Here is a 23,982-nt window from a genome sequence, read left to right as displayed (position 1 = left end):
CAGTCATCAAAGCAAAAGGTGGCTACTTTGAAGAACCTAGAATTTAAGATATATTTTCAGTTGTTTCACACTTTTTTGTTAAGTATATAATGCAACATGTGTTAATTCATAGTTTTGATGCCTTCAGTGTGAATGTACAATTTTCATAGTCATGAAAATACAGAAAAATCTTTAAATGAGGTGTGTCCAAACTTTTGGTCTGTACTAATTATATATATATATATATAATCTCTGCAGCTGTTTTATACATATCAAATCCTGGTAAGATAAAGTTGCTACTATTGTCTACGTGTGCATGTGAATATGTATATGAAAGCTGTGAATTTTTGATAACATTAAGAAAATTTTGCTACAAATAAAATAAATGGTAATCTATGGTAGATGGTTATAAGGGAACTGTACTTTCAACAAACTTTGCATAAATCCATAGTGCAGGTGAATGATCTAAGAAACTTTGTAATATATCCAGAGACTTCTGCTTCTTTCCCAACTTCTTTCTTCCATAACTTCTGAACTTGTCAGCAATTCAGAGATTTCAGACAAGAGGAACTACCAGCACAGTGATGTGTCAGGCTACACAGCCTGTTAAATTCTATGGACACGGGAGGGGTTGGGATGAGTGAGGAGCAGGTAGAGGAAACAGGCAGACAGAGACACAGTAAGATCGTGCTAACAGGTTTTATACCTCACACCAGAAAAGGATTCACATCTACATTGCTCAGAATGGAGGTATAATTTTCTGCATGCTGTTGCTTCTCTTTGTGTGATAAGTAAGGAATGACGTGTATAGGAGACATCTTAACACCTAATCTCCTCCTGCCAGTTTAGAGTAAACAGCAAATTAAGAGATAGAGCCTTTTGATATAAATGAGTAATGCAAAATATTTTGATCTTGACCGTACTTTAATAAACATAGATAGGAATTATTCATATCAGATCAATACTACAGTTAAAGGTACTGTGGTATAAGCATTTAGCCTGCATGCACTAACTCGACGGCTAGGCTGCAATGATATGATGCAGCTAATTCCAAATATTAAGTACCAAAGGCCATAGGTTTCCATCAGCATAGCTGTATAAAGGCTTGTTTTTTAGGGGAGGAGTTGTATATTAAACGGTGGCTTTAAAAATTACAATACATTACATTAAGGAAAGGAAAAAAAACTAACATTCTGTGTACTAGTACGATTACAGATGTACTTTTTTTTTTATAATGAACTACTTAAAATCAAAAACTTTTAGAGAAAAAGTTTTGTTTTAGGTTGCCGTATTCTGAAACCCAAAAATGTTTTTTTTTTTTTTCAAATGGAGCTTTTAAGGGCTTTTTTGTATGAGATGAGCTGTATTTCTTGTTGGTACCATTTAGCCAGGCATATAACTTCTTTATCGATTTTTAATAATTTATTTTTTTTTAGGGGAAATGCCAGGTGACTAAATATTTCTGAAAATTTTGTTTTTTATGACATTTGCTATGTGGGGCAGTTTAATACTATGGAATTTTACAGCCATACCATATTTAGCATACGGGTACATGGAGCAAAGTACTCTCTTAAATAACACTAAGGGGACATGAAGATGGTTTTCCTTGGTCGCTGGTACAATTCACTGCAATACTTCAGGTATTGCAGTGCATTGTTCTGTAAATATTTACCTGTTATGGCCTAGGTGGAATACTAAGGAGTTTTAGTATGGCAGACACATGGGACTTAACTGCCAGAATCGGAGGTCAGACTGCGACAGGCGGTAATCAGTTGAAGATCACAGCTGGCACCAGCCATTTATGGGAAGGCCACAGCTCACACAGCTGGCACCAGCCGCTTATGCGAAGGGCACAGCTCACACAGCTGGCACCAGCCGCTTATGCGAAGGGCACAGCTCACACAGCTGGCACCAGCCGCTTATGGGAAGGCCACAACTCACAGAGCTGGCACCAGCCGCTTATGGGAAGGGCACAGCTCACACAGCTGGCACCGGCCGCTTATGCGAAGGGCACAGCTCACACAGCTGGCACCAGCCGCTTATGCGAAGGGCACAGCTCACACAGCTGGCACCAGCCGCTTATGGGAAGGGCACAGCTCACACAGCTGGCACCAGCCGCTTATGGGAAGGGCACAGCTCACACAGCTGGCACCAGTCGCTTATGAGAAAGGCACAGCTCACACAGCTGGCACCAGCCGCTTATGAGAAGGGCACAGCTCACACAGCTGGCACCAGCCCCTAATGCTAAGGGCACAGCTCACACAGCTGGCACCAGCCCCTTATGCGAAGGGCACAGCTCACACAGCTGGCACCAGCCGTTTATGCGAAGGGCACAGCTCACACAGCTGGCACCAGCCGTTTATGCGAAGGGCACAGCTCACACAGCTGGCACCAGCCGTTTATGGGAAGGGCACAGCTCACACAGCTGGCACCAGCCGTTTATGGGAAGGGCACAGCTTACACAGCTGGCACCAGCCGTTTATGGGAAGGGCACAGCTCACACAGCTGGCACCAGCCGTTTATGGGAAGGGCACAGCTCTTGAGGCTGCTCCATGAAACTTCTGAACAAGAGCATAACATTAAAATGGCACCACACATTTGTTGACAGTATTTTCTTTGCATAAAAGAACATGACCATGCTGCTACTGAATATTAAATAGAATTTGTATATTTTTTTACTGCTATTACACCTGGTTGTTTCAATCACGGTCATGTGATTATTCAAATATACTTATGTAACCTGTAAATTTACTCCTGAGATTCTTCATAGTGGGCATAGCCACTGGCATATGTCCGGCCTATATTCAAGTGACTAAATGGTTCAGAAGCCTCATTGTCAGAGTCCCCTTCTTCATCACATTCCTCATCATCATCATCATCATCATCCTCTTCATCATCATAGTTTATGTCTGAACCACCAGAAGCGAGATTCTTCCAGTAGTTCTCATAGCCGGAAGCACCGTCGTCATCGTCATCAGCTCCGCTCTGCCTGCCAAACTTCAGTGTGCGTGCTAAAGAATATAAAAGAAACTCAATATTTTAAGAAGATTGAACATCAATTCAGTCTACAGGTACATACTGATATTTTCTGGTGGCATGTAAAAATGTGGAAAGTTTCAACCTCAGATAAGAAAAGGGGAAAAGAGGTTTATTCAGATTATTTGCAGCTACAGGGCAGCTCTTCAGCTGTGTCTGGTATGGCATGTGACATTTGTTTGATCCATAGATTTTCACTGAGCCACCCGCATTAGTTTTAAAAATGGGTCTGTGTCCACGGTCCGTGAGCATTTTCTATTCTCATCAGATTTGAGGATGAGACTCGGTCATTAAAGTCTATGAAGATCCATGAGACACGGATGAACCATTGAAGACAGACTTTGTACTTCTGAGTTGCATCACAGTGTTTAAAGATGTTTTCCCTCAAACAAACGTTCATTTAAATCAATAGATCTTGGAATAATAATCATCTCCACAACTGGATGTGTTTAAATAAAATGTTCCTGTGCGGAGATAATCTTATAAATGTGCCCCTGCTGTGTACTGTGTAATGTCTGTGTCTGACCGTATAGGAACATGGTCTGATCATACCACATCTCCTGGGCAGGGGAGGAAGCAAAAGAGTATACAGACAGGACAGCACGGGATCGCAAATGATTCTTTCTTTGAAGTAAAACATTGTTTAAAAAAAAAGGCAGGGAAATATTTTACCTCACAAAAAGAATTAGCTGCGATCACCTGTTGTAATGTCTGTATACTCTCTTTTGCTTCCTCCCCTGCCCAGGAGATGTGGTATATTGGAACTTATTATTATTCCAAAATCTATTGATTAAAATTAACTTTTATTCGTGGAAAAAAAAACCTTTAAGTAACTTCGTAACATACTAATACTTCCATAGTATCATCTGTTTTTAACTGATATATTGTTAATCATCAATAGAAAAGAAATTCAATCTACCTGCTTCAGTGAAAAAAGGAATGCGAAAAAAAACTAATGCAACAAGCATGACACCTGAGGGAAAAAAAATTGGTCCGTTTCTCTTGTATGGTAACATTCACATGGAACTGGAATCTAGCTCCTCTGTCTATGTTACCACACACTAATGGTATATCAGTTAGACTATGTGCCCATGATGCAGAAATGCTCCGGATTTTTCCTGAGCGTTTCTGCATCTCCCTGGCAGAAAAAACACATGCGGATTGTACATGCGGATTGTACATGCGGATTGTACATGCGGATTGTACATGCGGATTGTACATGCGGATTGTACATGCGTTTTTCCTGCCAGGGACATGCGGAAGTGAAACTTTCTTCACTTGCATTTCCGCATGCGGGTTGACAAGCGCTTTCCAAGTGATTTTAGCATCACTTGGAAAGTGCTTGACAACTTGGTCACACTATATAAATCCATGCAAACGGCATGGATTTTATATAGTGCGACCAAGTTAGTTAAAAATAAAAAAGATAAAAATGGTAAGAAAAAAAACAAAAAAAAACATTATACTCACCTTCCGATGGCCCCCGGTCTCCCGCGATTGTGTAAAAGGACCTTCCAGAACGTCATTTAGTCATGTGACAGGTCACGCGACCGCCGGCATCAGCGGTCACATGACTAAATGACGTCATGGCAGGTCTTTTTAGACCATAACAAGCTGCCGGAGAGCCAGCACGCATCTCTATGGAGACCGGGGGACATCAGAAGGTAAGTATAATGTATTTTTTTATTTTAAATTCTTTTTTTTTTTTTTTACAGGTTCTTTGGTACCCGGGTCTGGATGAGTCTCCTCTTCTCCAGACCCGGGTACCATCCGCACATTGAATCGCTTAATATTCACATGTGCACATGTAGTCATGCGGATATTAAGCGGTTCAATGCAAGTCAATGGCGGCACATGCGGATTATCATTGGGGAACATTGCAGACCTTCTACCAAGCGTTTTTTAAGTGTTTCTGTGGCGGAATTGCCTGTGTGGAAACGCTTAAAAAACGCATAGTGGGCACACAGCCTTATAGCCATATTTACAGTTAGGTCCAGAAATATTTGGACAATGATCAAATCTTTTTGAAGGACTCAGCAGCCCACTGTTTTTGATTTAAAATGAAACATCGAGATGCAATTGAAGTGTAGACTTTCAGGTTTAATTAAAGGGGTTGAAGAAAAATATCCTGTGTTCTTCAATTGGGTAGATGTTGTTAAGAAGTTTTTCTTCACCATGGAAAGTATTCTGCGATTATCCACCACTGTTGTCTTCCATGGACATCCAGGATTTTTTGAGTTCTTAGGCTGCGTTCACACATTGCGTATTTTTGCGCACTTTTTTGCGCGCGCTTTTTGAAAATACGCAATGTGCTTTGTGTCTGCCAGCAAAGTGAATGGGAAATTCACTTTGCCGTTCAGACACTGTGTAATTTTACGCAGCGGGAAAGCGCAGCTGCGTAAAGAATTGGCATGTCAATTCTTTACGCAGCTGCGTCCTGCGCTTTCTCTCTATTGTGCCCATTATAAGCAATGGAATTACGCAGCGGTGTTCACACACTGCGTAATTCCATCGCTTTTTTAAGGGGGGGCACGATGGATACTCACCTACCCGATGTCAGGGGAGAGGAGTCCGGTCCGGTCCGCTCCAATCCCGCGCTAGCCGATCAGCTGTTAGCTAACCGGCTTCCGGTCAGCTGATTACAAGTCGGTCAGCTGACAGTCTGCTGATCGCTTCACGGCAGATGCTGCAAGCGCAGGACGGAGCAGACGCGTCTCTCATCCATCGGGTAGGTGAGTATCCATAGTCTGTACATACACTGCTAGGGACACACACACGACACATAGACACAGACAGTACACACACGACACACAGACACAGACAGTACACATGTCACACTGAAACGAAGTGTGACATTACACATGTCACCCTTCATTTTCACACTGCGTTTTTTGCTGCGCTTTTTTACGCAGTGTGTGAATGGAGGTGCTTTTTTTACCTGCTTAAAAAAAACGCAGGTAAAAAAAAGCAGGAAAATACGCAGTATAAAAAAAAAGCAGGGAAATACGCAATGTGTGAACGCAGCCTTAAGCTCAGAACGCTTTTTTTTTTGCAGAATGTACCAAACTGTTTATTTGGCAACTCTTAACATGTCTGTCATCTCCCTGATGGATTTCTTCTATTTTCAGCTTAATAATGTTTCTCTTCCATTGAGAGTTCCTTTGACTGCATGTTGTGGGTTCACAGCAACAGCTTCCAAATGCAAATGCAACACCTGGAATCAGATTCTGACCTTTTACCTGTTTAATTCATGATGGATTATAGCAGCCCATTAAAGAGCTTGTGTGATAATTGTCCAATTACTTTTGCTCCCTTTAAAAAGAGCCACCTATATATTAAAAAGCTGTAATTTTTAGACCCTTACTGAAATTAGGATGTGAATACCCTCAAATTAAAGCCGAGAGTCTGCACTTTAAGTCCATGTTGATTATATAACTGTATATTGAATATGTTCTGGTAAACAGCTATAATGCTAAATCTTGTGTCATTATTCAAATATTTCTGGATCTAACTGTAATGCTAAGCTGGTCGATGGCAAAGTACAAAACATAAAAAAAAAAAAAAAAGATTTCCTCATTCTTAATTCTTTACAGACTCCACAAACGTTTTCCTATCTGTTACGTTTAATCAGAAAACTATTATATTCAATATCATATTCTTGTGCTCACTGTATGTTTTAGAGAATTGTAATAATGATTCCCAGAAAGGGACAGCACAACAGCAGTCTCAAAATGAAAATGGCATGGGACCATCAACATTGTTTTGGACCTTGGAGAGTTCTTGGCGGAAGGAGGGGAGCAAGCTTGCTGGAAAGCAGAAAGAAGTAGGGGAAAATCTGACCTTGTGATGAACCCACTGCAAAATAGTTTTCTAACTGAAGAAGATGGTGCAGCTCAACAGCGGCACAGTTGTGTGCAGCAGAGGTCAGGAATGCTGGATTAGGTTAGATATGGCATACCCGGTGACCCACTCCAGCCCTCCATATACTGACATAGGGCGGGGTGCTGGACCTATTAACAGTTAACCTATTACAGAAACGCTGTAGTCATTATTTTTATAGTTCCTGGATCAGTGAGGCCCAACATCTGATTTTTCAGATACCGGAAATGATCCCATAGAAAACTATTAGAGTCGTTTCTGGCATCAGAACAATTTCTGTACTACGCTGGAGGAAAAAAAAAAAACATCAGATGGCCATAAATACATGAATGAACTTACAATTTACATTTAAATGCATATGACTTTCTTACTGATGCGTATGGATTAAACGGGTTGTCCAGAACTTATATACTGATGGCTCGTCCTTATAACAGGTCATCAATAACGGATTGGTGGAAGTCCAATACCTGGCACCCTCATCAATCAGCTATTTGCAGCTCTCACTGAGGTTAGATATAAACTGTGTACAGAGCTGAAATCGCAGGACTTGGTACACTATGTAATAGCAGTTCTCGTGTACTGCGGCTCAGCTACTGTTCACTTCAATGGGAGCTGAGTTACAAAACCAGACAACAGCCGTAACAATCTATGGAGTGCTATTCCTGTTTTGAACGCCGGCCGCCACAGGAGGTGATAACAGCTGTTCGATATGGGTTTGAGGTTTTGGACCCTTAATCTGATATTGATTATTTATCCAAACAATAAGTTATCAATATATATTTCATAGACAACGCCCCTAACTTTCATGTAAAAAAATGTTCAGATCTGAAATCCAGGTCCTAAACTGATCTTTTTAATCAATCAACCAATAATGTACAAACTAATAAACAATACTAAAAGAGATATAGCTACTATGACACAGAAATGCATCAGTGTGAAGGTTGCAGTTAGGCTACTTAAAGAGGTTGTCCAGGTTTGGGATGAAGGTCTGCATTCACTGTATGTGACTGCAGACTTTTGAATCCTCAGAGTGTGAGCACTGCCGGCGGTGAGAGTGGGCAGTTACATAACCGCAGGTATGCGATGTGCATACTGCTGGCCACATTTCGACTAGACGTGGCCTCTCTTTCTTGGTGTGAATTGAGCAAGGATGAGCACTAGTGATGAGCGAGTATGTTCGGTTAACCCTTTCGCCAAGTATACTCGGCCGAGCACCGAGTATTTATAGAATGCTCGGGCTTTAAGTTTTCATTGCTCCGTGAACATGATTTGCGGCTGTTTGACAGATTTAATACATGTGAGGAATGCTGGAAAAACAGGCATTCCTCACATGTATTAAATCTGTCAAACAGCCGCAAATCATGTTCACGGAGCGACGAAAACTTAAAGCCCGAGCATTCTATAAATACTCGGTGCTCGGACGAGTATACTCGGCCAAACGGTTAATCGAACATACGCGCTCATCACTAATGAGCACGTCTAGTCGGCACGTGACTGCATGTATGCAATTCGCATACTTACAGTCACATGACCACCTGCTCTCGCCACTGGCACCAAAGAATCCGGTGAGGACTCAAAAGTCTGCAGTCACAGAGAGAGACTGCAGACTTTCATCCCAAACCAGGACAACCCCTTTAATGTTTAGACTTTATTAAGAAAAACTTACTGGACATGCTGAGATTCTTTGTTTCCTGTGTTTCATGGCCACATTTAGGGCAGGGAGGCGCCTTTCCCTTCTCAGTCTTGAACACTTTGCTCCGGGCATGATCATCACAGAAACACGCCTGTCCACATTACAATGAGACATATTAATCATCAGGAGACAGTTTTAGACTAGAAGTAATTAATATTTCATCCACATTTAAATATTGTTCTGATATTCTGAGAATTTAAAGGGGTTACCTCGCAATGCCTGCCAATATGCCCAATTCATGGCATATGAACTCCCCTAGAGGTGGGGAGAGGTCTCCCCTCCTATGAGTCAGTGTGGAGAATTGGTAATAAAAAATGTATAACCACAGAAAAAGCCAATCACTTCCGAAACGTAATTTTATACAAGACAATAGATTTAACTGATGGAGTGTGCCCCTTTTTTTTCTTTATAAGTAAACTGGATCTGTGAATGTTAATTTTAATCTAATGTTCTTAATAGCATTATTTCCTGGTTACTAAAGTAAAAACAAAAACAGATGAGAAGCAAATGGATACCAAATGAGGCTCAAAACCGGTTTGTACTATGTATTCCAGCTTTCCTGTAATAAAACACGATGGGAAACATCTGACTGACAAGCAGGAAGCCGGTGCTTACCCACTGATTACATCCACATAGAAGGCAGCTGATCCGGTTTCCCACCCTTGGTTTTGCGGCTATTTTTACACTTTTGACATACACACATTAAACCTGAATTCTAAAATACAAAAAAAATCAGATTATACCTCTAGACCTATAAATATTTTTTGGAAAAGCAGAAACCAAGCACATTGTGAAAATGTCATTTTCCAATCATGCACTTTGGTGTAAAACAATAAGGTTTGGTAAAAATGCACAAAAAGTAATGTTTTTAGCTAAAAGTGCGTCCCATGTAGAGTTTCAAAGGCCCTGATTTTTGTGCATTAAGGATAGATGATCAATACTGTAATCCTGGAAAACACCGGGTTGGTGCCACATGAGCAGTAAACATACATGGAATTAAGAGCTCAGTGTCTACATGGTCACGTGTAGGTGCAGAGAGGTTTTTGCACCATCAGCTGAATCAGAAGAACTATTTGGCAATAACATATAAACAGCAACAGTAACAGTAACAACATTTACATAAATTATTCCAGGAACAGGCACCACGATCTGCTTAATGTACAAGAGGTCTTACTACGCCCTAAGGGGAAGGTGTTAAGCAGAATGATTAAGGTATGTTTCACTCAACGTTTGTAATTTCTTTTGTTTAACAATCTCATGTTTTTATATTGGAAACCAAGAAAAAACTAATGCTCTTTTGTAAAACTGATCCAAACGGATGCATATTACCCCTTTCCTGCAAATGGATGTAACTGTACATACAGATTGCAGGTAATATCCCAGAATTATGCACACAGTTACAGCTGATGGATGGCACTGGATCAGTTGTGCCTGTGCCATCTGCTGCAGGATATATGTAATACACAGCCAGCCTCCCAGGTGCTGAGACCAGACATCATGCCGATCCCAGCACTGTACCCCTCAGATGCCGATCTCAGTATCGATGGCAGCAAGTGAGAAGTTAGACAAATAATGATCGCTCGTCAGCCCAATAGCACCCCACAGCACAATCGCGCAGAGCCGATGGCTCGCTATGGCAACCGAAGGTCTAACAATGGCCTGGTGTCTGCCATATCCCTTAGCCAATCAGATCCCACCAAGGAAAGGCCTGATAGGCTGTCATTCATTTACACACTGAAAAGTTGGATAATGCACTATCCACCTTCAGCTTTGTCTATATAGTTTTCCACAGGCAGGTGCAAAACAGTCAGTTCTGGGTCCTGTTCTGCCCCCATTTATTTTGAGGACTGAGGACACACAGTGAGGTGAAATATTAGTTAGAGGCCATCCCGATTGGGTACAACTTGTCGCCGTGGGATGGCTTTCACGCTCATTTGATCAAAATTGCGTCAACTAAGTACCCTATGTTATTTACATGTACTATTACCATTTAGTTACTACAGGGTATTTTCCTTTTTGGTCTTTATGCTGGGTTCTATCCATAGGCGGATTATACTGAGGACGATCTGGGCTACCGCCTGGGGCCCCGAACCTCCAGGGGGCCCGGGGTGTCTATGGCCAGATTGTCCTCATTATATGTGTGGCGCCGCAGCACATACCGGCAGACAGTGGCGGGGGGGGGGGGGGACCCCTGTGCGCGGCCGTGTCTCCGAGCTGTGACGTCACGCAGTGCGCACCCGGCCTGCAGTGCTGCACCGGAAAAGAGCAGAAGGACTGGAGCCGAGCCGGTGGATGGTGAGAGTGTGTGTGAGTGTGTGCGTGTGTGAGTGTGAGTGTGAGTGTGAGTGTGAGTGTGTGTGTGTGTGTGTGTGTGTGTGTGTGTGTGTGTGTGTGTGCAGCTATCATTGTGTGATGTCTGTTTATATGTATTTTTGTGTTTCAAATGTGTTTATGCGTGTATGTATATGTCTGTATATGTTTGTGCGCGTGCGTGACTGCGTGCGGCCTCCTGCTGAGTATAGATGGCGCCGTGCGACTTCCTGCTGTCTCTGGGGGGGGCGCCGTGCGGCCTCCCGCTGTGTATAGATGGCGCCGTGCGGCCTCCCGCTGTGTATAGATGGCGCCGTGCGGCCTCCCGCTGTGTATAGATGGCGCCGTGTGCTCAATATTGAGTCATACAATTAATGTAAGGCTATGTGCCCACGATGCAGAAATGCTCCAGATTTTTTTTTGAGCGTTTCTGCATCTCCCTGGCAGAAAAAACGCATGTGGATTGTACATGCGTTTTTCCTGCCAGGGACTTGCTGATGTGAAGCGTTCTTCACATGCATTTCCGCATGCGGGTTGACAAGCGCTTTCCAAGCGATTTTAGCATCACTTGGAAAGTCCTTGACAACTTGGTCACACTATATAAATCCATGCAACCGGCATGGATTTATATAGTGTGACCGTAAAAGAATGGTAAAAAATAAATATATAATTACCTTCTGATGGCCTGCCGAAGTCAGCGGTCACGTGACCCGTCACATGACTAAATGACGTCACGGCAGGTCCTTTTCAGACCATCGCGAGCTGCCGGCAAGCCAGGACGCATCGGATAAAGACCATCAGAAGGTAAGTATAATATTTCTTTTTTATTTTATTCTTTTTTTTACAGATTCTATGGTACCAGGGTCCGGAGGAGAGTCTCCTCTTCTCCAAACCCGGGTACCATCTGCACATTGAAACGCATGGATTCTGCATGTACAGATGCAGTGATGCGGATTCCATGTGTTCCAATGCAAGTCAATGGCGGCAAAAGCGCCGCGCTTCTGCAAAATAATTGGTAGTGCTGCGGATTTTTCCGCAATGATATTTCCGCAGCATGTGCACAGCACATGCGGATTATCATTGGGGAACATGGCAGACCTTCTACCAAGCGTTTCTGCAGCGGAATTGCCGCTGCGGAAACGCTTAAAAAAGGCATAGTGGGCACACAGCCTAAAAAAAATTATTATAATTAATATTGTGCCAAATTAATTTCACGTGAACTATCACATGATCTATCACAGGGGATCATGTGACATGTCACGTGATACATCAGGTGTGTGTGTCAGGTGTGTGTCTTAATCCACCCCTGGTTCTATCGAACAAATGTTGTCAATGGGATCAAACGGTTGCATGTTAAAGTTCCATTGTGGTACTAGAAAACATTGTAAAAAGAAAAAAAATGTTAAGCTGTGTGCCCACGATGGGTTTTTCAAGCGTTTTCGCTGTGGAATTTTCCGCAGCGTAAACGCTTGGGAAACGCATGGTAAGCCTCCTGCCATGGTCCCCTATGCAATTCCGCACTTTCAATGCCCATGCTGCTCAAAAATCTGCAGCATGTCCATTAATTTTGCGGAAGCGCTGCGTTTTCGCCGCCATTGACTTGCATTAGAACGCGCCAATTCCGCAAGACTGCATCTGTACTTGCGTAATTGGCGCTTTCTAATGTGCGGATGGTACCCGAGTGTGGAGAAGAGAAGACTCTCCTCCACACCCAGGTACCATAGAAACTGTAAAAAAAAAAAAAAAGAATAAAATAAAAAATAAAGATTATATTCACCTTCCGACGGCCGCATGTATCCTTCAGCTGTGCTTGCCAGCAGACTGAAGGACCTGCGCTGACGTCACAGTCATGTGATGGCAGGTCTTTCAGTGCAGTGTCCCACGATCAGCTGGCAGCCAGGAAGGAGCGCAGCAACACACGCCGGGCCATCGGAAGGTAAGTATCAAGGTTTATTTTTTTATTTTTAACCATTCTAAAGGTCACACTATATAAATCCATGCTGTTTGCATGGATTTATATAGTGTGACCTAGTTGTCAAGCACTTTCCAAGTGATGCTAAAATCGCTTTGAAAGCGCTTGTCAATCTGCATGCGGAAACGCATGTGAATCCGCATGTATTACGCAGGAAAAACGCATGTACAATCCGCATGCGTTTTTTCTGCCAGGGAGATGCAGAAATGCTGCAGAAATTTTCTGCTTCATTTCTGCATCGTGGGGACATAGCCTAATAAAAAAAACAAAAACATAAATTCAGTTTTATTAATAAAAAAATGGTTTATCTGTTACAAAAAACAATCCCTCGCAAAAACATCACATATGTGAACACGCATTCCTAACAGCCTGTACTACCAAACTATATACTTTTTCATCCTACAAGGTGAATGCGGTTAAAAATAAATAAAAATTATGCCATAATTGCCATTTTTGTTAATTTTGGCTGAAAAAAAAAGAAAGAAAGAAAAAGTGATCATAAAGTAAAAAATAGTGAAAATGCAAAAAAAGCCACAGCTTGTCTCACAAAGAACAAGCTCTCACACAGCACCATCAGCTGAAAAATAAAGTTATGGTGCAGAGGTAACAAAAACATAAAATAACTATATATTTCATACTATAATGATCAATTTAACCCACAAAATAAAGATATGATGATAATTATACCAAAAGGCAATAAAACAAAACTATACAAATTTGCTATTACCATATTCATACTGACATAAATAATAAAGTTAACACTACAGTTGTGCAGAATGACGAATAGCATACAATTTTCTTAAAAAAAAAAAAAAAAAAAAAAAAAGGTCTGTCAGGAAGGCCAAGACTGGCTGTGACACCAATTGGTTAAAGTATATTCGTTTTTCGTTTAAACATATACGTTGGATCTCTTTGTAATTAAAAAAAAAAAAGGATCCTTTTTATTTTAAATGACATGGAGGGGAGTATAAGGAGATTATGTGACTTGAAAGCATGAAAAAAAAATCTGTCTTCCATAGACAGCAATGCTATAGGCAACATGGATCCGGTTTTTATGTTTTCGTAAAGAGTGGAAAAAGCACAGCAGACATTTCTTTTTTAGACAATGCAAAAAACGTAAAGAGATTGAAAAGCATACCTGGATATGCAAACCCCAATTTGACATTTTTCACACTGTATTCTATGCAAATACAAATGCGCATGCACCCATTTAAATGTTTTTTTTGTTTTTTTTTTACAGTAAAAATGGACACATCAAGGACCCTACAAAAATGTGGTGTGAAACAGGCCTAGTTCAAAGTTTCTCCCATAGACAGAATAAGGGGCCATTCAGCAGGGCCAATTGCAGGTGCTAAATGACCACTGATCGGGTATATGCAAGTCAATTGGTGGACGTTTAATAGTCTATTTGGACAGGCCATCCGCACTTCTATTCACAGAGAACAATGTGCTGCCAAGGACAATACTTCCTTTAAAAAAAAAATAAAAAATCATCTTTTCAGCCTTTTGCTTGTTCATCGCGTGATTGCTGGCCTATTTAGATGGGCCAATAATCAAGAAATAAACCTTCCTATGTTCGATCACATCACAACTATCGGCCTGTCCAAGTGGGCCTTAAAGAAGTTGTCTACTACTTTTACATTGATGCCCCATCCGTAGGATAGGGCATCAATGTCTGATCGTCCGGGGTCCGGCACCGATCAGCTGTTCTCGGTGCCGGCAACGGCTGGAAATGCTTACATGCGGAGCTTGGCTGTCCAGCTGTAGGGGCCGCCGCGGGGTACTGCACATCCGTCTCCTATTGAATTGAATAGGAGGCGGATGTATAGTACCCCACGGCAGCCACTACAGCTAGATGGAAAACTCCACAAGTAAACACTTCATCCGGCGGCCGCCGCCGAGAACAGCTGATTGCCGAGGGTGCCGGGTGTGGGACCCTGGCCCATCAGACACTGATGCCCTATTCTAAGGATGGGGCATCAATATAAAAGTAATGGACAACTTCTTTAACTGTCAATTACTGATAAGAGGAACTTTAATCTTGTGTGTTCAACTCCCAACACCTTCACTAATCAGCTAAAGAACGGGACTGAGCAATAGTAAGTTGCAATATCAGGAACCGCCATGGTACGGAGTTGTGCCAGTTAAACATTTATTGTGCGGATCCCACCTTCAATTCGCTGACTAGTGGGGTGGCAGAATTCAGACCCCTACTAATCTGATACCATTGTTTCAGAAATTCCCTTTAAGGCAATTGGGGGAGTAGTTGAGAACTAGAATCTAGTTTTCTAAACAAAATAATGCATGCATGAAGAGGAGGAATACCTTGCAGCGGAGGCATGAGTGTTGCCCTAAACGATTACAAGAAGCACCTGTCAATAAAAGAAAAAAATGTCAAACACACACATATCTACATATAGTCATCCAAGAAACAGCCGTATGATCAATTCAGGAAAATCCCATAGAAAATAAAACTTACACTTAAAGGTTTCAGCCTCCAATACTTGGCAACTAGCCTGATGTTCAAACTGGTCGTCCTCACATAGGAAGTTGTAACAGAAGGAGCAGCTGAATATCCGGCCACCTGCACAGCACAAAGTGATGAAACGTTACAGTCCTGACATAATGGACCTCTTCATATCTCATATGCAATTAGGGAGACATAACTCCAAGTCCCTGCACTTTCATCATTCCTAGTGTTATTTATGAGCAAAACCTCTACACCCTATAATACATGGTCACAACATGTTTTTCAATTTTTACTATCAATCGTGATCGCATAATGCATCTTTGTTTGCATTGATCTTCTGCAAACTGAGAGGAGAGCTCATAGCTGATCGCTGAAACTACATTTCCCAGCATGCCGAGCACAATGTGTCATAAACTTCCCCATTCCAGCTGCTCCCTCCCAAACAGTTTTCTGATGTGGATTTTTCAGCAAGAAAAAGAAATTACATTTTCTGTTTCAATTGATTCAGTAGTCAGATTTGGAGCATTTCTTCAAGCAGATACGCCTCTAGAATTGACATGTTGCTTCTGTCTCCACATGGGTAAAAACGGCTCCATGTGCACTCTAGGTACGCTTTCCCAATGAATAAATAGGAAACTGTGAAGCTGTTTGGATTTTGTAGAATCTGCTCCAAAATCCACATCAGACAACTTGTGTGAACATGCCGATTACTCTCGGCTCACGTGCGTTCTCACACATCATCGTAGGTCATATTAGGTGGCGATTGTCAGCAAGGAGCGCCATCACAAGAGCAGCCGCAAAATCTCAATAGGTGGCACTTTTTCAGTAAATTGAAAATTGTCAACCTAAAACATTTTACGATCACTGGCATACAGTAAAAACTTCTTTAATGCTAAAATACGAACAAAATTCAACGTAGACTTTATCCATGAAGCCACATTCACACAACTAGAATTTGGCCTAAAAAGGAGCTGTGTATTCTGTGCTACAGGACTGGACAGGATCCCATCAAGACAGAGCACGGAAACCCTACCCAATTAACAACTGACATATTAAATTATTAATAATCTTACCTATTCACTTAAAATGTAAAGAGCTCCTGAACAACTGCACTGAAAAGAACAGCACATACATATTTTCTTTGGCTTTTGTTTTCAGGCATTGAAATTAGATGTCATTTTTCTAAGTATCCATAGCAAGCATCAGAGACACACTACATAATATTTTTAATAATCAGGCCAACATGCACATTTATGGGCTGTACGTGACTTTTAGAAAAGGAAGCTGACTATTGTTTTTCTGGATCCGGATGTGACCCTACCCACTTACACAAGCACACAGATCAGCACACAACATTCATCTGATCCTTTTAAGTAAACACTATGGTATTATGAAGAAGGCAGCAGCTACTTGTGTGGTCTCACAGTGACAGGATATGGAGAGGTAACACACCATGGTCCCAGACTGTTCGTTCACATTCAATGCACTCGGCAGAAGCTAGTGGACAGGTGCAAGCATGGGTGCTGAGACATTTCCTGCCATGGCATACCCACGCCTCACAGAAATCACAGATTGCACCCTGCAAGGAAACATGGACAATGGAATTACCTACAAATCGCTGTTTGTTAGCTCAGTTTTACAAAGGATTGTTTTATGCATAACACATCAATAATAAATGCATCTAAAAGAATTGGATGAGGAGCCAGTTAACCTGCTCTTGGTAGGATAGCATACATTTGTAGGAGCACCGACAACCTGGCTGCTGGAAAGTAGTTCATGTCCTGTTCGCCTCTGGGATACATAGGCCATCAAATTGGTGGGGGAATCCAACTCCCAGCAACCCCAGGATAAGCTCTATACACTTTGTAGTAGCTGTACCTTAAAAAAAGGACTTGTCACGAGTTCATAAGTGACCAGTTATTGCTTTTATTTAAATTTCCGCTGATCTTGTGAGTGTTCAGCTTTTTTTCTTAAATCCACCATATGATCCAAGAGTCGTGGGTCTTATATTTAGTGCTAATTTTTATGGTCTTTTCCAAGGTGGCGAAGCATGTGATTCTCTGAGGGTATCTGTCACGATCTTCATATTACCAACATGACTGTGAAGATATTCAAGGTAATCCCCTGTCGATCACTGTGCACTGACAGGTGGGTTTTACAGAGCTCTACATATGCAAATAAGACACCACTGCAACTCAAGCAGACAGGAGGGGGCTGAGCAACACAGTGAGTGACAAAAGCCCCCACCAGCAGCAGTTGTGAAGCAGCTGCAGGCAGGTCCTTCCCCTAAGCCATGTGCTCTGTGTGTAAAATACAATAATTCAACACCGAGTTATGGGGATACGGTTCATCTCAGGGATAAACCAGCCAGATTTTCGGGAACCTGAGGGGGATGGGGAATGTAACCCTAGCTTTAAACATAGTCCAGCGCGTAAGGAAAGGGAGATACCCGGCACAGCCTTGCGGGGGCCCCCAGGGTTTGGTATCCACGCATAGCAAGGGCCCAGCTGGATACAATGATACCAGAACCAGCTCCCTAGGGCTGTCCAGTAAGGACGTATGGCCCATTTTAGTTTTGGGAGTTTGTTAGCTAAGAGAGGCCAGGGGTGGAGATCTAGGTCCAGCCCGGGGGCCGTAAGGGAAGTGACCCAGAGAGGTTAAAAGATACTACCGCCCCAGGTCCATTGTCTTTTCCTGGTGAGGTCGTGATGTCAAGTCGTGTGGGAAAAGTCCTGCAACAACAAAGAGAAGGCCAGCACACCTCCCATGTGGCAACCCTTCCCCTCAACAGCCAGATCTTCCATACAACCAGTAACTGACTCTTAATAACTGCTTTATACCTTTTGTACTCCGGCTACTGTATTTGTAACTCTGACTACTGTGTATGTATAACCCTTATGTACATAGTGTACTGTTTAGTGTGCCCCTAAGGCGATTAAATATATAATTTAACCTTGGGCTGTTCTTTTATCCCGATCCATGAACCTCACGTCTGTTGTTCAGTCCAACGAACATGCTACTGGGTGGGTTTCTAGCCCGATATAAGTCTGTTATATCTAATAGAAACTGGCGGCAGCTCTCCCAGGCCGACTAGGCTCTGCTTCACTGGAGCTAGTGAAAGAGCCTCTCAGCATGTCAGGGGGTGTGAGAGAGTGTGGTGCCACATCAGTGACTAGTGGGCCTCCTCATCTCACTCCCTGGTGCCTTCCTGTACCCGTGTGGCCAGGGGATGTATGTGCAGAACTGTATCAATCTGACCTTACGCGTCCTCGGAGGGGTTGCGGAACGTCGCAGAGGGCAGGTCCGTATCACGTGCTCCGTCTGACGTAACTGTGATGTCAGGCGGGTGGCGGGGTGTGGATCCATCATAAGTGGTGGCAACAGCGAGATTCTCGGGGTCTCCCTGCTGCCATTTCATCACAATGACCATAAACATATAGAGATAGACCTGCCAATCAAGCAGAGAGCCGCTTCTCTCTGTTTCTGGCTAATTTTTAAAGTATATTTTCTTTCAGCTGCAGCTTAAAAAATGCCCATATCTCTGGAACGATATGGCGGATTTAAACAAAAAAAAACATAACCCTCAGGGTAGCAGCGGAAATAAAATAAAAGAATTGGCCATTTTTGAGCCAGTGACAGATCCTCATTAAATGTTGCTTTGACCCATTCAATTGAACAGGATGTAGTGGCTGTGCAGAATATACAGTTGTCCTGGCATTGCAGACCCCTTTTATTAGCTGATCGGTGGCGGTTTGATTCCAGATTCCTAATAATCCATATCAATAGGGTTCAGCTATCTCTCCCGGCATCCATGTGGTTTCAAAGAGTAGAAGTCAAGTAGAGAAAGCCGCTGCCAAACGGTTCCTGTTATGGCCTATCTCCTGAAAAATGGAAGGGTCAGGAATTAAAATTCAAACTGCCCGACTCTTCTCTCCTACGAAATCATTGTCGGGGGAGACTCTGTAAGCGTCCACAGATGTGAGGCTGTTAGCTGATGCCCCCCAATTTCATCGCACTTTAGTCTAATGTGTATGAGAGCATTAAAAGTAGACACAATTTAAACAAAGCACAATAAAAGGGTAAGATGCATATCTTTAGAGGCCACAAAAACTGTTTAAGCAATTTGCAAATGAAGGAGCTCGGGGCAGCCTCAGCGGGGCCCAGAGCTCGGGGCAGCCTCAGCGGGGCCCAGAGCTCAGTGCACTGTTCTGCCCCCTGACATATCATATGGTGCCTCCCCGTTTCTTGATAGTCAGCAGTGCTCACTTGCCTAGAGTGAGCACTACCTGAACAAAATCCTCAGGCGCACAGACCTCTCTGCTGCAGCTGCTTGCTAATCTATCATGTCATTCAGTGTAGTGAGCGGAGAAGTCTATATGCGCATGGGAATTCTGCTCAGGCAGTGCTCGCGGTAGGCAAGTGAACACTGCTGTCAATCAAGAAAAAGAGGAAGTGTAATGCTAATTTGGTTCACTGAGCTCTGGGCCATGCCAATGGTGCATATTGCATATCTGATTAAACAGCGTTTTCTGGAAACTAAAGGAAAGGGTTAATACAATAAAGGAATGATTTTATAGCGGCTAAGAGGTGCACATGACTAACTTGTGTTTAGGAGGTGACAGTCTCCCTTTAAGGACAGGTCAACAATATCCTGGAAAACTCCTTTAGGACCAATAGAAGTTTTTATCATCACCAACTAAGCACTGAAGTGGTCTAATGACTCCACAGTAGAGTCTACAATTATGTGTCCACCCTCAGCTATGAATTTAGTTGAACACAAAGTCCATAATATGGATGTGTCATGAGTCACTGTGATCACTGAGTAGATTGCTGACACATTCGCTCAAATATACTTAGAATTCACATGATCTGTTTTCTGCATGAAAAAAAATATTAGTTGATTTCTGTATGTCTAGCGCCATCTTGTGGCGAATGATAATTATAACCATGGACATATAACGGACGATGCTTCCTGCAAATAAAGGTTATTCACTATTTAATTAAAATGTGTAAAATTCCCAATACGCCTTCTGTGTCAAATACTCAAGGCTTTCAAGATCCTTTGCTGGCACTTAAGAACCTTTATTGTTTTGCTCCAGTAAATAAGTGTCTGTTAAAATTATTGCTGATTGAATAGGCAGCAGCCAAATACCATTGAGGCAAATTCACATGGTGCAGTATACAGAGAGTTTCCAACCTCCAGGCACATTGTCGATATGGATCACATACAAACTGCATCATTAACTAATACCTCCAGGTGTAAATACATCAGAATAGTGGAGGCTCCTGGTTCATCATCCTAGTACATACAGTTCAGGAAAGTGCTGTGAGAAAAGTTGAAGAGGAGGGGGCTTGAATGGCATCTTGTTAAGGGGCAATGATAATATATTACCATTTTTTTTTTACTTCAACAACACATCGGCAATTGAGACCACCTTAAAATCAGACATATCCCAATTCTCCTTCCTCAAAAGAAGTGCTTTCCTAAATCCAAAACGTTTTGTTGTGTTGCATTTGTGGTTCTCAATAAAGCAGAGTATTTTCTGGACAGGAGGCACTTATTTATAAGTCCACCCCTAGCCTCAACAGAAAGTCTTTTGGCCAGTGAGTGGATTTTTCTACATCCTTGGTAACAAAAAAAAAATAGATTTTCAAAATCCATGTTCTTCAAGCACTCCTTGGATAAAGGGAAAGCTCACTGAGAATGGATTTCCGCAGTGTAGTAAACTTGTATTACATAGTTTAGCTTGGAAATCCATTTCCCAAAATCAAGAACATGTTAATATGGCTAAAAGCAGCTAGTTCAACAGCAAGAAAGAAAGAAAAAGAGTGTAAAGACCTTCATTTTCTGATGAATTTTGGTACATACCACCATTGTCATACCAGTACTATAAACACCAGGGTGCTTGATCACACAATCTGAGGATTTCATCATACATTTAGTTTTTCCTGTAAAATAAATAAAAAAGATAAAAATGTGGCTAAACTTATAAATTTGCATATCTGTGGATGTAATAACAATACGATGTGACAAGCTACAACACATATTGTGATGGAAGTCTGATACAATATTTAGGAGTTTCTGCAATGCATTGAAAAGATTGGAGCTACTTCCGGCCCTGTAGGACAATCAGCAACTTACTCTTCACATTAAGGAAAGAGAATATATCACTGCCTTAAGAGAGGTAACGTGTATAGTTCCCCCAAGAGCACCATTACTAAAGTATTCCCCCCAAAAAATTGTGGAACATTAAAAAAATTTATATCACATGGCAGACACTGAAAATGGCTCAACTTTCTTTAGGAGCACGTGATCTTGGTTTGTCTAAGAATGTGGTCAGGTTTCATTATTTCTTTACCTTGGGAGCATTGGCATGGAAAGCTTTTGCCGAATGTATCCATATGCCACTATTGTAGTGAGAAAAACTAAAAGTGACCTCATGGTTTGAGTTTGGCTAGTATGTAGCAAAAACAGCACTGTGATATATTAAAGGGAAGCTGAACGCTGATACGTACTAGGAATGTTTGACTTTGAAACGTTGCAGTGGCGTTTCAGAGAACTGATGGTTTAAAAGCTGCCAGGAACCAAGCGCATCAAAAAATAGTTGGACATGCAGGTCCCCAGCAGCCTCCCCCTCCCACCCCCATAGAGCGACAGGTCTCTGCCAGCATGCATGTATAGGGAGAGACCCTTTCCCTCCAGGGAGAGGGTGGGGAGAAGCTTTGGGGGACTCGCCTGTCAGACTAGTCTCCCATGAGGCTTGGTTCCCCGGCAGTTTTTAAACTATGTTTATCTATGAAACATTGCAACGTTTTTTAGTCACACACACATACCAGGCTGAAATCATGCAGCCAGTGTCTGACACATGGATCGGCAGCTTGTGTCTGCTGTCAGGTTCTAGGTGCTGTACTGCTATTTTTTATAACCGCTTGGAAACATCATTAATAGAAATGAGAGAACCCAAACTTTAAATGTCGCGATTTGTACCGGATACTTAGGGCATGTGCCCACGATCAGGAAATGCTGCGGGTTTGACGCTGCGTGCTTATGCAACATCAAACCCGCAGTGTCCAGATGTTACAGCATAGTGGATGGGATTTCTAGAAATCCCATGTCCACTATGCACGCATCTGAGGCTGCGGATCACCTGCAGACACTGACATGCGGAGAGTCTTTCAGGACCGCAGCATGTCAATTTCTCTTGCAGAGTTGCTAGTCTCGGCAACAGAAATTTGACCACTACAACGTATTGAATGCAGTAAATCCGCATGGTTCAGTGCACACATGTAGATTTACCAGCGTTCAATACAACACAGAGTTTTGGACGCATGAAAAAAAATATGCTGCGTCCACAGTGCTGCTACATCCAGATCGTGGGCACATAGCCTAAGTGTCCCATGCAGAACACCAAACATGGACTTCTCCATGAAGTCAGTTTTAATGTTCATAGTGAGAGAGAGAATTTTCCAGCTACAGGTTCAGATTCAAGTTAGGGTAAAGTTCTGGTACCCGAACCGAACTTTGGACTAAAGTCCGGTCAGGTACCAAAAACAGAACTTCCACGGGTCCGCTCATCCCTAGTCAATAATATTATAATTTAACTCTCCGAGCTCCTGATACTCTGTGTACAACTTACCGCACTGGGCACACATAGGTAGCTTCTGTACAGAACTGCAAAAATAGCAAAATGCTCTGTTTTTCTGCCGTCTTCACACATAAGAGAGAAAGAAAAAAAATCAGGGCTTTAAAATATTACGGACTACCTTTCTATAAAGAACAATAGGAAGAGTAGTAAAAGATTTACAGTACCTTTGGCATTTGTCACATTCCTATAAACATAAAGAGAGAAGGACGTCAGACAGGAATGAGCATTTACATGACAAACTCCCAATGCTCCTTACTTAAGTGATAGTTTATGTCCCAGGAAAATAATGGCTCCCATAGTGGAGATTAGTCCTGGATATGGTATATGCTTACTAGGCATCTATATGCACCTGTCAGAGGAGGAGATGGAAATGTGGAGCTCCCTATGCTGAATGATTCTGTGCGACAGGGTTTTATCTTCCTACACCTGCCTATGACAAGTACTCAAAGGACACATCAGCCTTTAGAGCAGGCAGGGGAGCAATAAATATGACGACTGCAAAGTATCAATTATGCTTCCAGGATGCTTCATAAAAAGCACAAAGTGACGAAACCGAACTGCGATTAAATACGTCTAGAAAAGAAGAGTTGTTCCCCCCTCAGGACAGTTTTATTACTGCGAGTGGATTTTTACAGATATAGAACAGTTTTGGTGTTGGGCCATGTTAGCCATTAAATAAGGAGAAATGCACCTAATACAGGAATACAAAGACTGTGTACAACGAGAGAAGGGAGCAGAGTCATCAGAAGATCTGACAGGCTCAGCACTTTTGCCCGCATTCGTTGGTCCCTTTGGGGATTGCGTCCGTACCCCTTCCGCAAAATGGGATTCGGGTGCATGTGTTGACGGGGTCATAGACTATAATGCTGCCAACAGAGCGAACGTGTGCTCTGACGGGCATCATTTTCGGGCGTATATGCCTACTGGAGGCGGACACCCAGACGCAGTTCACTGAGAGCGAGTGACAGAATAAATGCTGCGTTTTACAATAGTCCAC

General features: G+C 42.4%; 1 protein-coding gene across 1 annotated transcript in view; it reads right to left on the bottom strand.

The window, feature by feature from the left end:
* Positions 1–884: 884 nt before the first annotated feature.
* ZNF330 (zinc finger protein 330) overlaps positions 885–23,982 on the bottom strand; it is a 36,349-nt gene continuing 13,251 nt past the window's right edge. The window contains exons 3-10 of the mRNA XM_073642127.1: positions 23,150–23,169; positions 22,977–23,047; positions 21,209–21,288; positions 16,792–16,918; positions 15,349–15,453; positions 15,195–15,241; positions 8,561–8,678; positions 885–2,990 (exon numbers count right to left, since the gene is read on the bottom strand). Of these exons, the coding sequence (XP_073498228.1) occupies positions 2,728–2,990; positions 8,561–8,678; positions 15,195–15,241; positions 15,349–15,453; positions 16,792–16,918; positions 21,209–21,288; positions 22,977–23,047; positions 23,150–23,169 (831 nt within the window). The 3' untranslated portion in view covers positions 885–2,727. The remainder of the gene's footprint in view (positions 2,991–8,560; positions 8,679–15,194; positions 15,242–15,348; positions 15,454–16,791; positions 16,919–21,208; positions 21,289–22,976; positions 23,048–23,149; positions 23,170–23,982) is intronic.

Source organism: Phyllobates terribilis, unplaced genomic scaffold (assembly GCF_046119375.1).
Source record: "Phyllobates terribilis strain yellow unplaced genomic scaffold, ASM4611937v1 Scaffold_1__5_contigs__length_1240528914, whole genome shotgun sequence".
In the NCBI taxonomy this organism is placed as follows: domain Eukaryota; kingdom Metazoa; phylum Chordata; class Amphibia; order Anura; family Dendrobatidae; genus Phyllobates; species Phyllobates terribilis.
Note: the sequence above shows the minus strand (reverse complement) of the source record. Positions and strands in the feature narration are given on the sequence as shown.